Source organism: Musa acuminata, chromosome BXJ3-6 (assembly GCF_036884655.1).
Source record: "Musa acuminata AAA Group cultivar baxijiao chromosome BXJ3-6, Cavendish_Baxijiao_AAA, whole genome shotgun sequence".
NCBI classification, from domain to species: domain Eukaryota; kingdom Viridiplantae; phylum Streptophyta; class Magnoliopsida; order Zingiberales; family Musaceae; genus Musa; species Musa acuminata.
Window position 1 is genome coordinate 40,708,692 of NC_088354.1, and position 11,934 is coordinate 40,720,625.

At 44.4% G+C, this 11,934-nt stretch overlaps 2 protein-coding genes across 2 annotated transcripts; both read left to right on the forward strand.

Moving 5' to 3' along the window:
* Nucleotides 1–457: 457 nt before the first annotated feature.
* LOC103990247 (pectinesterase-like) lies at nucleotides 458–2,375 on the forward strand. The gene is made up of 2 exons (XM_018827374.2): nucleotides 458–1,442; nucleotides 1,681–2,375. Exons 1-2 carry the CDS (start codon nucleotides 458–460, stop codon nucleotides 2,373–2,375), a joined length of 1,680 nt encoding a protein of 559 aa, XP_018682919.2.
* Nucleotides 2,376–9,661: 7,286 nt separating this feature from the next.
* On the forward strand, nucleotides 9,662–11,671 carry LOC135640092 (pectinesterase-like). Its single transcript, XM_065154223.1, has 2 exons — nucleotides 9,662–10,628; nucleotides 10,867–11,671. Exons 1-2 carry the CDS (start codon nucleotides 9,677–9,679, stop codon nucleotides 11,559–11,561), a joined length of 1,647 nt encoding a protein of 548 aa, XP_065010295.1. The 5' UTR covers nucleotides 9,662–9,676; the 3' UTR covers nucleotides 11,562–11,671.
* Nucleotides 11,672–11,934: the final 263 nt, after the last annotated feature.

The following is an 11,934-nucleotide window of genomic DNA, read 5'->3' on the forward strand; positions in this document are numbered from 1 at the left end:
TTTCTCGTAGACCATACGCACATTATTCACTCATTCCGTTGCAACCAGGAGGAGAAGAACCTTAATATAGCATTGAACGAGAACGGTTTACAATCTAACCCCCTTAGTGCAGGCGAGACCACGAATTTTATGGCTGGCTAGCTGCATGTATTTTGCTAAGAACCGGTAGTTAAAATAGCTAAATAAAGTCAACATTATTGTAACAATTGCCAAGAAAAGCTCTTTTGTCCACATCGTGTAGGTTAGGACGACGTCAAGAAACTTTCTTTATCCATTAATTCTCCCCTTATATAAGTACACACGCCCTCTCCGTCCTCTCAACGGCAGATCGCCAGCTACTTTGGGGAGCTCCGGCCCCAAAGAATCTTCATAGGTTTCCTCCTTTCACTACGTCCACAAGCCAAAGTTCATGCACACTCTTGTCTAAGATTAGCAAAACAAACGAGGATCGTAAGAGATGTCGAATAAGGCCGTCTTGGGTGCTCTCTCAGCGGTCCTCCTTGTGGCCGCGGTGATAGGTACGGTAGCCACCGTCGCGAGCTCCAACCATAAGGCGGCGAGTGATGATTCCCTTGCCGCCTCCTCCAAGTCCGTGACGGCCATCTGCGCCTCCACTGACTACACTGACGTGTGCGAACGGACCCTCAGTTCTGCCATCAATGGCTCTGCCTCTCCCAAGGATATCATCCAAGCATCCTTCATGGCAGCCATCAAAGAAATCGAAGCTGCCTCCCACCTGTCCAAGAACGTGAGTTTGAGCGCCACTGACTCGATGAACAAGGATGGGTTCGACATTTGTCGTCGACTCTTCGAGGATGCTAATGAGGAGCTACAAGCTGCCTTCTCGGAGACTCATGACCTTGACGGTTTGGCGAGAAGGACCGATGACATCAAGTGCTGGCTTTCAGCCGTCATCTCCTACCAGCAGACCTGCCTCGATGGCATCACTCAACCCGACCTACACTCGACCATGAAGGACGGCCTTGTCACGGCCTCTCAGGTCACCAGCAATGCCATTGCCATCGTCGATGGGCTCAGTTCATTATTCAAGAACTTCCAAGTTCCCATCAACGTGACCAATATCGCCAGCCGCCGGCTACTGTCTCAGGGGAGCGATGCCAAGGGTTATCCCACGTGGTTCTCGGCCCATGACAGGAAGCTCTTGGCTGCCAGTGCGAGAGGTGAGTTGAAGCCTAACATGGTGGTGGCTCAGGATGGGAGTGGAGACTATAAGACTATCAACGCTGCCATCAATGCCATGCCCAAGAAGTATTCAGGCCGCTATGTGATCTACGTGAAGGCCGGGATCTACAAGGAGAATGTCCTCGTCACCAAGGACAAGGTGAACGTGTTCATGTATGGTGATGGACCAAGGAAGACAATCGTGACTGGCAGCAAGAACAACGTCGATGGCGTTCAAACCATGAATACTGCGACCTTCGGTCTGACCTTCTTTGCTTTCATAAATCCTATATTATGCTACGTTTCACATCTACTCACTTACCATCTGACATATCAGTTGTGACCTAAGTTAGATATAGCAAACATATTACTGCAATCAATCTATATAACACTTACTACACCAAACTAAATCTTGATAGTAGAGACAATGAAATATCGAGAGTGAAGCAAAACATATGCATGTCTGATCTAAAGTTTTATGCAATTGGCATTTTCCAGCTGCCGAAGGGCAGGGCTTTATTGGCAAGTCAATGGGGTTCAGCAACACCGCAGGACCAGAGAAGCACCAAGCCGTGGCGCTTCGTGTGAAAGGGGACATGTCAGCCTTCTTCAACTGTCGTATGGATGCGTTCCAGGACACTCTCTACGTGCAGGCCCATCGGCAGTTCTACCGCCACTGTGTGGTATCGGGGACTGTTGACTTCATCTTCGGTGACTCCTCCACCATTCTTCAAAACTGCCTCATCGTGGTGCGGCGCCCCATGGACAATCAACAGAACACGGTGACAGCACACGGACGAGAGGAGGAGAAGGAAGAGACCGCACTTGTGATCCAAAACTGCCGCATCGTCCCGGACAAGCGCTTGTTCCCTGATAGGTTGAAGATCCCCAGCTACCTTGGTCGGCCTTGGAAGGCACACTCGAGGACCATCATCATGGAATCCACCATCGGCGACTTGATCAAACCGGAGGGATGGTTGCCATGGGATGGCGACCAGTTTTTAAACACACTGTATTATGCCGAGTATGGCAACCGTGGGCCCGGTGCCGGGACCAGCGGCAGGGTGAATTGGCCTGGGTTTCATGTCATCAACAGGCAGACGGCTCAAGCGTACACAGTGAATTCCCTAATCCAAGGTCACCGGTGGATCAAGTATTCGGGCATACCCTATCTTGGTGGGTTTAAAAATTGATGTAATTCCTATCTCGTATGCGTACACCCAATATTGAGATATAAGATGTAAGAGAAGTGTGGAGATGATGATGAAAATAATAAAGCGAAAGACGGAGATTGAGAGACGCGATGTTACTACGAAAGATTTCTTCCTTAATTTCATTATTGATACACTCTCTCAATTAAATATTTCGTTGCGTTGGTGTTTTGAGGATCAACAAATTTTTTTGATAAATCTGTTGCGATAGCTCTTACCATTCAATTAGTTATATTATCGACTAATTTTTTCGATATGTTCATCAATATCTTACATGGCGATCAATCCTTCGGATTGATGTTTAATTCTTTGGCTTGATATCTTATTCTCAGACTTATTAAACACATTTAATCAGATATTAATTTTTAAATTTCATCAAATGATTTTATTCATTAAAATACCATACTCAACATGGAAAATTGTACTATGTGTTCCTTTCTATTTCTTGCTTACTTGCTCCTAATTACTTTGAATACTTGCTTCCTTTGTTAAATTTTTTAAGGATGGTCAAATTTGCACCATAACACTAATTCAATTTTTTATGTCTGTAAGATCCTATCAATTTTTTTATGAACCGAGGAGCATCTCAAATATAAGATCTATTCCTCAGTCTCGTATATATAAAAAGTATAATCATGAAAGTGGATAGACTTGAAGAAAGAGATTTTATGAGTAAATGTAAGTTCAAAGTGCTATTATGGATTGTACCTCTCTTCTCTTATGTTTTTGCTTATTTATATATTTACTTAACCTTATTTTATTATTAATCTCACGTTCTTACAAAGTTTAGAAAAATATTTTTCAATATACTTGTACTAAATCAAGATTCTCTCAATTAACTGAATATCTAAAAAGAATTAATAGTATCTTAGAGGGTCATGTAATATATGTTCACTCATGTTTAATGAGACGAATTTCAAAAACTAATTAAACACATATATGCATGAAATAATTTTTAAAAAATTATGAATGTTTTATTTTATTTTTTAGAAAGAAATGAGTTTAAAATGAAATCAAACGAGTCCATTCACAATAGCTTATGAATGTTAATAATATATTAGAATTAGTTGTGAAAGTTTATCTAATATTGAATTAGTGCATAAAGTTCTTAACTCACTTCTAAATAATTGGGATAAATGGGTGTTGTTGCCTTGATATCGTTGATCAAGAATCGGCACGACTTGATTTTGTCCCAAAGATGCAAGTTTATCCGAATGGCCCACGTGACGATTGTGTGGGGGGACCCAAGCTAGGAAAGATCGTTGAAGCGATCCCGAGATACTACTTGTATGTCCAAGGTGGATCCCAAGTTGAGACCAGGTAGTCCGGACCTCCTCGAAGTTTTGGAGATGAGTCGAGGTATGCCTTATCTCCGTTGGAAATTCTTCATAAGCAATCAGGTTTTAGGGGAGTACCTGACTTGACCCCTATGATGGTAAAGTCAATATGAGTGGGAGTATGAATAATATAAATCTTGTGTCTAGTCCCCTCTTTTGTCCTTAGGGATTGACATTCATATTTGGGCAACCGATGGAGAGAGACTTATGTCTGATAAGGACGGGCCCATACACCCTCCTAGGGCTCATTTACTCGGATGGCAAGATGGTACGATCTCCTGTGACGTGTCATTAGTGAAGAACAACTACGGGGGCATTGCTTGTCAACGCTAGCAATCGCTTGGGACATGCGGAAGGCAATCGACTACATCAGCCAATCGAGAAAGGAGCATACAAGCCTTGATGCCATGGAGTTATTGCTCTTGGCGACTAGCCTATACCCCAAAATCGTGGCATGACAAGGTAGAGGGTTGCTGCCAATGGCTCGATCATGGCAGGCAGAGGGCTTCACCATAGCGAGCCAAGTGCTCCCTCATAACATGAGTCAAGGGCTATACTAGCCAAAGCAGCACATATATCTCAAAGCAGTATAAAATGACATAAACCATAGGGTCGAGAGGATGGCTCCAGAATAGACAAACCACCCACTAGAAATATCAATAAATACCAACAAGCACAGGAGGAGCCGACTCCCTACAAAAGGTATAAAAATCACCCCTAGGTAGATGCTAGGGGATGGGATTCACTATCCACAAAGACTGAATTAAGCTTCAGATGGATCAAGTTAGAACTCCCATCTCCGACATTGACCTGTTGTGTAAGCACTCAGGAACAGAAGCCCCTTGCAAATCCACCATAAAACACCCTAGAAGATGGGTGACCATAATTCTTCATCCCTTCTCCGTGAAGCCTTTCTTCTAAGTAATCACACGGATGACCTTACACTATCAGGATCGAACCAAGCTGTGCCCCTTCCCAAGCCATGACATAAAAAACTATAATATTTTTGGTGCTAGAAGAAGGGCTTGATATCGCAAGAACGTCCACTAGTAAACAACCTCAATGAGCACCCTTTGGAGGTGCCTGCTACCCATTCTACCTTTTTGCCTTAAAGGCCAATCATTTGCTCCTCTACAGATCAATGGGAACACCACCACCCAGATCTCTACGGGCTATTGGTGTTCATTCAATGACCCTGGGCTCTTACCTCTTGGGATTGACATAAGATAAATGGTGGTTCCCGCAGAGACATTCCTTACCCTCACGTATCGGTGTAGGCATTGGTAGGGATTATGCAGATTATCTCACCCTATATACCACAACTCATTTAAGAAGTTGCCCCTCCCTTATCCTCATCACTTGTATCTCAACTAGCCTTTGCTCTCCCGAGGCACGACACTTCTCCAGTTGGCCCATCGCCTATGGCTCCTGACATTGATCATCCAATCGAGGAACAACCAGGAAACCTAAGACCAACATCAAGGCATGACACTCGACATACCATTCCTGCCTTTCCCAAAGCAGATACAATGTCATTTGACTTAGTGGAGGACTCATTGTAGGCTCAAGTGTGGAGGATGAACCGACACCTAGATGCGGTCCAGAAGGAAGTATATAAAACCTACTAGGATTATGGGGACGGTATGATAAGAGGGTCCCCCTTCACCCAAGAAATTCAAGACAAACCTATCTTGCTCCACTTCTGCCTCTTGACACTGGAGGCCTATGATGGTGGTGTTGATCCGACAGAATATGTCATTGCCTTCCGACAGAATATGTCATTACCTTGGATGTTTTTCCACTATGGCTTATGCATAGGCTTTTCTTCCGACTATGTTGTCACCACCAAATGTTGGTTTGCCAATAATCACATCAATCTGTTTCTCGATGGGGCCATGAGGGTGAGGAGAGGGCTCTTAGTCCTTTGAAGGTATCGCTCGAGGTGTCCTCTATGGATAAGGTCCTTGATTTAGTATTTCAGATCTCGATATTCTTTGGTGTCATGGCCATAGTCTCAATGGTACCTGCAATATCTTATTTTATCTTTAAACTCAAACGAGGTCTTCAATGGTCTGGGCTCCCTTAAGAGCCCCTTTTCCTTGATTTGGAGAAAGATTTATATTCTTGATGAATTGAGAGGTGGTGGTGGTGGCGGCCTTGGGAGTGGAGGCTCCAGCTTGTTGAATTTCTTCTTGGATAGTCCTAGGGATGAATCTCAGGGCTATTCTGCACAGGGCCTTTTATTTGTCTCCTCGCGCCTCGCTGCCAACAATGTTTCGGTGGTAATGAACTAATGAGCCCTCTGGAACATCTCAAAGACTGTCACTGGGGCATTCGACTAATGACTAAAAGAATCTTGTGGGTAAGTCTAAATGTGCATGAAATTGCTTAATAAGTGAGCATATAAGTAGTTCTCATGCGATCTGAGAGGCTTTGTATTGTCGGGGCCAACTGTCTATTACATAAGAAAAGTAAGTCCTCCTTGAAAGAAGGGAAAGCACTATAATTTTTGGAGAATCCGACTAGCCAATAGAAAGCTAGTAGGGGCTTTAAGCGAGCATTTCGGAGAGAGAGAGAGAGAGAGAGAGAGAGAGAGAGAGAGAGACTCATTCTCCTTCTACCTTAGCCTGAGGAGCGTCACTATAGATGGCTTGGGTCGTACATTGACCAAGAAGTGTAACTCGAATATCTTAGCGAGTTGGTCAAAAGATGTGATTGAAAATAGCTGTAGCCGATTGTACTACACCCGACCCGGTCCTCCAAGGGTGGTGGGAAACGCTCGGCACATTAGAGTGTTGGATGACTCGGCACATTAAAGGGATGACTCGGAAGTCACTTTCGAAATCACTAAAGCTCGTGTAAAGAGAATTATGGTGGATACAGGAAGTTTCGTTAATATCTTATACTTTGACGCTTTCCAAAAGCTCAGTTTAGTAGAGAAGGACCTCACCCCGATGACCTTGGCTCTTACTAGGTTCACAAGGGATTCCATCTCTCCCGTTGGGACCACAACCTTGCCCATCACCATCGGCGAGGAACCAAGATCCAAGACTATGATGATCACATTTATGGTGGACAACCTTCCTTTAGCATAATGGACCCTCGAGATATGGCAAAGGCACCACCTCACCCTAAACTAATGGAGCGAGTGCTAGAGGTCCCCCTTGATAAAAGTCAATCAGACATAGTCATAAAATTTGGGTCTGCTCTTTTGAAAAAGGACTAGGTTCAACTTATTGATTTCGTTGTAAAAAATGCCGATGTATTTGCTTGGTCCCCAAAGGACATGTCAGGAATCGACCCAAGGGTCACACAACATCAATTGAATATTCTTCCTGAAGCACGATCCGTGAAGCAAAAGTTGCAAAAGTTCTCTCTCGATTGGAAATAAGCCATAAGTAATGAGGTAGACCAGCTACTAAAAGCACGATATACAATAGAGGTAAAATACCCTCAATGATTGTCCAATATAGTATTGGTCAAGAAATCTATTGGGAAACTTAGGGCAGCATTATATGCATAGTGGAAGAATAGAAAACAAAATCTCAAAGTTTTCGTAGAAAAAGTTTTTCATCGTCATGCAAAGATTAGTGCGCAAAAACCTGTAAAACTAAAAATTGCACATATGTGAAAGATGTATTACCTGAGGAGATCATATATCCCTGAAAACATATATATTTGTGGGAGAGGATGAATGAGATCAACTATCCTCCTATCTAGCGGTGATCCACATGATAGATGTGGTGAAGACGCTACTCAAATCACTACATAATCCTCCTCTCTATGTGCACCACATGATAAAGAAGGGGTCTACCCTTCTTGCAGTCCACACACCCCTTAATTGGGGCTGTCGGCTGAGGAGGAGAGGGAGAGAGGAGTACAGAAAGTGGTAACCAAAAGGAGTCTAGCCTATGCCCCTTTGGTTCCAGAGGTTATTATCAATTTAACCCTAATGGATCTTGTCAAATTGGGTACTATATCTCTATCCAATTACCCAAGCATCTTGGATTAGTGGATTTCTACCTAATAATCTCTCTTTTTTAGATCTTATCTACAAGATCCAATAATTCAAGGGCTTATTAGATATAAAATAAGATAGGGACTCCAACGAATATCTCATATCTAAACTCGCAACGCCTACCATATCTTATATCCAAGAGATCGCCTCTGGTATCGTGAGGCTAACGGTAGGGTCAATAGTGGGGCTATTGTTATTTAAGTGCAACAACTTCTGGTGCTTCTTCACATTGTATGAGAAATCAATGAAGATGGGGATGAAGGGAGCAGAGGGGAAAGACCAAGTGATAGTTAGCATCACCTCCAGGGGCGAAGTCATTGAGCTCAAGGACATGGTGCTTCGGGGAGGCATAGCGATCGCTCTCGACGATGTTGCCATTATGAGTGTTGTCGACGCACTTAATGAGCTAATTGAGGGTGATGGACTTTCCATCGTCACAACCTCTTAAGTCTTGGTTGATGTTAGCTTAGGGATATGGTGGCTGAGTAGGCTATCATGGTCAATATCGTCTACCTCTACCATCGGGAAGGATCGTTGGTCAAACTAGAATATCCTATCCACAAACTAGAATATCCATCGGGAAGGATCGGGAAGGATCGTTGGTCAATATCATCTTGTTAGGGTCTTTTGTTAGCTGCTAGTGCTAATGACGGTTGAGTTGCTGATTGTGGTTAAAATAGTAGCCTCACTTATTAGGCTAGCTAGGGCAAGAGAGAAATAACAGTTTGCATCACTCCCATTAATGTTTACACCTACTGGGTGAGGTATAGGAACACCTCAACGAGGACAAGCAGGTGGCTCGGGGTTGCCTCCAAGGGTGAGAGGCCTGGGTCGTTGAGCAGACACCCGTGTCACAATAGTATTTGAGCCAAGGTGGATACATCTATATATAGAAACAACCTCCTCGCTCGAGCATTCATTGAGAAGGTTGGTAGGCAGATGTTCTTGCAACATCAGACACTTCCTCTAACATCAAAATGTCAAGAGAAAATACTGTTGACGTCTTGATCAACCCGATGTGATCCGAACCTGTATGTTCTAGACTATCCGAAGTATCCTCAAGGTGAATTTTTTGTGCTCCCCAGGTATCACCTATATGAAGATCGAGATCGAGAAATGTTACTTGACTCAGTCCCTTCGACCTAATACGGGAATTTGTGGGTTCAAGATATTCAAAATGAGTCTCTTACAATGGATTTAAGATATATTTTTATATCTTAGAGGATGAGAAAGGAGTTTGTGAAAATAGTCTCTTACATTGGGTTTAAGATATTTTTATGCCTTGAGAGGATAAAAAAAAGTTTGTAAATTTTATGTCTTAAGAGGACACGAGATTGTGTTTACCTACTTTGGATTTTAAAACTCATAAATCAATTACCTTGTAATTACCTTCTTTATGATAATGGATGAGAAAGAATACTGTTGTTTTCATTTTCAATCACATTAGTTAGGACGTGCTTCTCGCTAATTCTGTCGTTCCCATTGACTCGTTCCCTTCGAACCAGGAGGCGAAGAAACTTAATATAGCACTGAACGAGATCGGTTTACCCGCCTTACTGCAGGGAAGACCATGCATTTTTATGCTTAGCTGCATGTATTGCCAAGAACCGATAATTAAGATGGCTAAAAAAACGTCGAGATTAATGCAACGATTGCCAAAAAGAGCTCTTATCCACGTATTGTTCGTCTGGACGAAGTCAAGAAAGAAAACCGACGCGACGGTCTCTCATCTTTTACCTTTTTATCAGTTAGTTCGACCGTTATATAAGCACGCCCTCTCCTTCCTCTCGACGGCAGGCGGACAGATACTTGGGGAGCTCCGTCCCCAAAGTATCTTTCTTAGGTTTCCTCCTTTCACTCCGTCCACAATCCAAAGTAAATGCACACGCTTCTCTTGGATTAGCAAACAATACGAGGACCGTAAAGAGATGTCGAATAAGGTCGTCTTGGGTGCTCTCTCGGCGGTCCTCCTTGTGGCCGCCGTGATAGGGGCGGCGAGTGACGATTCCCCTGTCGCCTCCTCCAAGTCCGTGACGGCCATCTGCGCCTCCACTGACTACGCTGATGTGTGCGAACGGACCCTCAATGCTGCCATCAATGGCTCTGCCTCTCCCAAGGAGATCATACAAGCTTCCTTCATGGTTGCCATCAAAGAAATCGAAGCTGCCACCCACCTGTCCAACAACGTGAGTTTGAAAGCCACTGACTCGATGAACAAGGATGGGTTCGACATTTGTCGTCGACTCTTCGAGGATGCCACCGAGGAGCTACAAGCTGCCTTCTCGGAGACTCATGACCTTGACGGTTTGGCGAGAAGGACCGATGACATCAAGTGCTGGCTTTCAGCCGTCATCTCCTACCAGCAGACCTGCCTCGATAGCATCACTCAACCCGACCTACACTCGACCATGAAGGACGGGCTTGTCACGGCCTCTCAGGTCACCAGCAATGCCATTGCCATCGTCGATGGGCTCAGTTCATTATTCAAGAACTTCCAAGTCCCCATCAACGTGACCAATATCGCCAGCCGCCGGCTACTGTCTCACGGGAGCGATGCCAAGGGTTATCCCACGTGGTTCTCGGCCCATGACAGGAAGCTCTTGGCTGCCAGTGCGAGAGGTGAGTTGAAGCCTAACATGGTGGTGGCTCAGGATGGGAGTGGAGACTATAAGACTATCAACGCTGCCCTCAATGCCATGCCCAAGAAGTACACAGGCCGCTATGTGATCTACGTCAAGGCCGGGATCTACAAGGAGAATGTCCTCGTCACCAAGGACAAGGTGAACGTGTTCATGTATGGTGATGGACCAAGGAAGACAGTCGTGACTGGCAGCAAGAACAACGTCGATGGCGTTCAAACCATGAATACTGCGACCTTCGGTCTGACCTTCTTTGCTTTCATAAATCCTATATTATGCTACGTTTCACATCTACTCACTTACCATCTGACATATCAGTTGTGACCTAAGTTAGATATAGCAAACATATTACTGCAATCAATCTATATAACACTTACTACGCCAAACTAAATCTTGATAGTAGAGACAATGAAATATCGAGAGTGATGCAGAACATATGCATGTCTGACCTAAAGTTTTATGCAATTGGCATTTTCCAGCTGCCGAAGGGCAGGGCTTTATTGGCAAGTATATGGGGTTCAGCAACACCGCTGGACCAGAGAAGCACCAAGCCGTGGCGCTTCGTGTGAAAGGGGACATGTCAGCCTTCTTCAACTGTCGTATGGATGCGTTCCAGGACACTCTCTACGTGCAGGCCCATCGGCAGTTCTACCGCAACTGTGTGGTATCGGGGACTGTTGACTTCATCTTCGGTGACTCCTCCACCATTCTTCAAAACTGCCTCATCGTGGTGCGGCGCCCCATGGACAATCAACAGAACACGGTGACAGCACACGGACGACAGGAGGAGAAGGAAGAGACCGCACTTGTGATCCAAAACTGCCGCATCGTCCCCGACAAGCGCTTGTTCCCTGACAGGTTGACGATCCCCAGCTACCTTGGTCGGCCTTGGAAGGCACGCTCGAGGACCATCATCATGGAATCAACCATCGGCGACTTGATCAAACCGGAGGGATGGTTGCCATGGGATGGCGACCAGTTTTTGAACACACTATATTATGCCGAGTATGGCAACCGTGGGCCCGGTGCCGGGACCAGCGGCAGGGTGAATTGGCCTGGGTTTCATGTCATCAACAGGCAGACGGCTCAAGCGTACACAGTGAATTCCCTAATCCAAGGTCACCGGTGGATCAAGTTTTCGGGCATACCCTATCTTGGTGGGTTTACAAATTGATGTCCTTCTTATCTACCTAATAAAAAAGTCGGAGATTGAGAGGTGGGATGTTCCTATGGGAGACTTCTTCCTTAATTTCATTATTATTGATTGATACTCCTTTAGTGGCATATGTTGTTGTGCTGGTGTTCTACTAAATTTTCTGACATCTTTATTTCTATATCCTCGTAACTTTCCTTCCTTCGTTTACGTGAAGTAGTGGTTGAATTACCTTTTGTGATATCGATCGATTGATATATTATGTTATATTAACACATGTCAGTTTGTTGTTACGTTACTTCGAGCAACGAAAATATGGATAATTCCTTTATTTCAGTTTATGAAAGAGATATAATAACCCGTTACGAGTGCATGTACTAATACAATGATTGAC

What these genes read in the sequence shown, in the direction of transcription:
- LOC103990247 (XM_018827374.2), top strand. Translation starts at nt 458, where the DNA reads ATGTCGAATAAGGCCGTCTTGGGTGCTCTCTCAGCGGTCCTCCTTGTG. An exon ending in CATGAATACTGCGACCTTCG is followed by an intron (nt 1,443 to 1,680) that starts GTCTGACCTTCT and finishes GGCATTTTCCAG; the next exon opens with CTGCCGAAGGGCAGGGCTTT.
- LOC135640092 (XM_065154223.1), top strand. Translation starts at nt 9,677, where the DNA reads ATGTCGAATAAGGTCGTCTTGGGTGCTCTCTCGGCGGTCCTCCTTGTG. An exon ending in CATGAATACTGCGACCTTCG is followed by an intron (nt 10,629 to 10,866) that starts GTCTGACCTTCT and finishes GGCATTTTCCAG; the next exon opens with CTGCCGAAGGGCAGGGCTTT.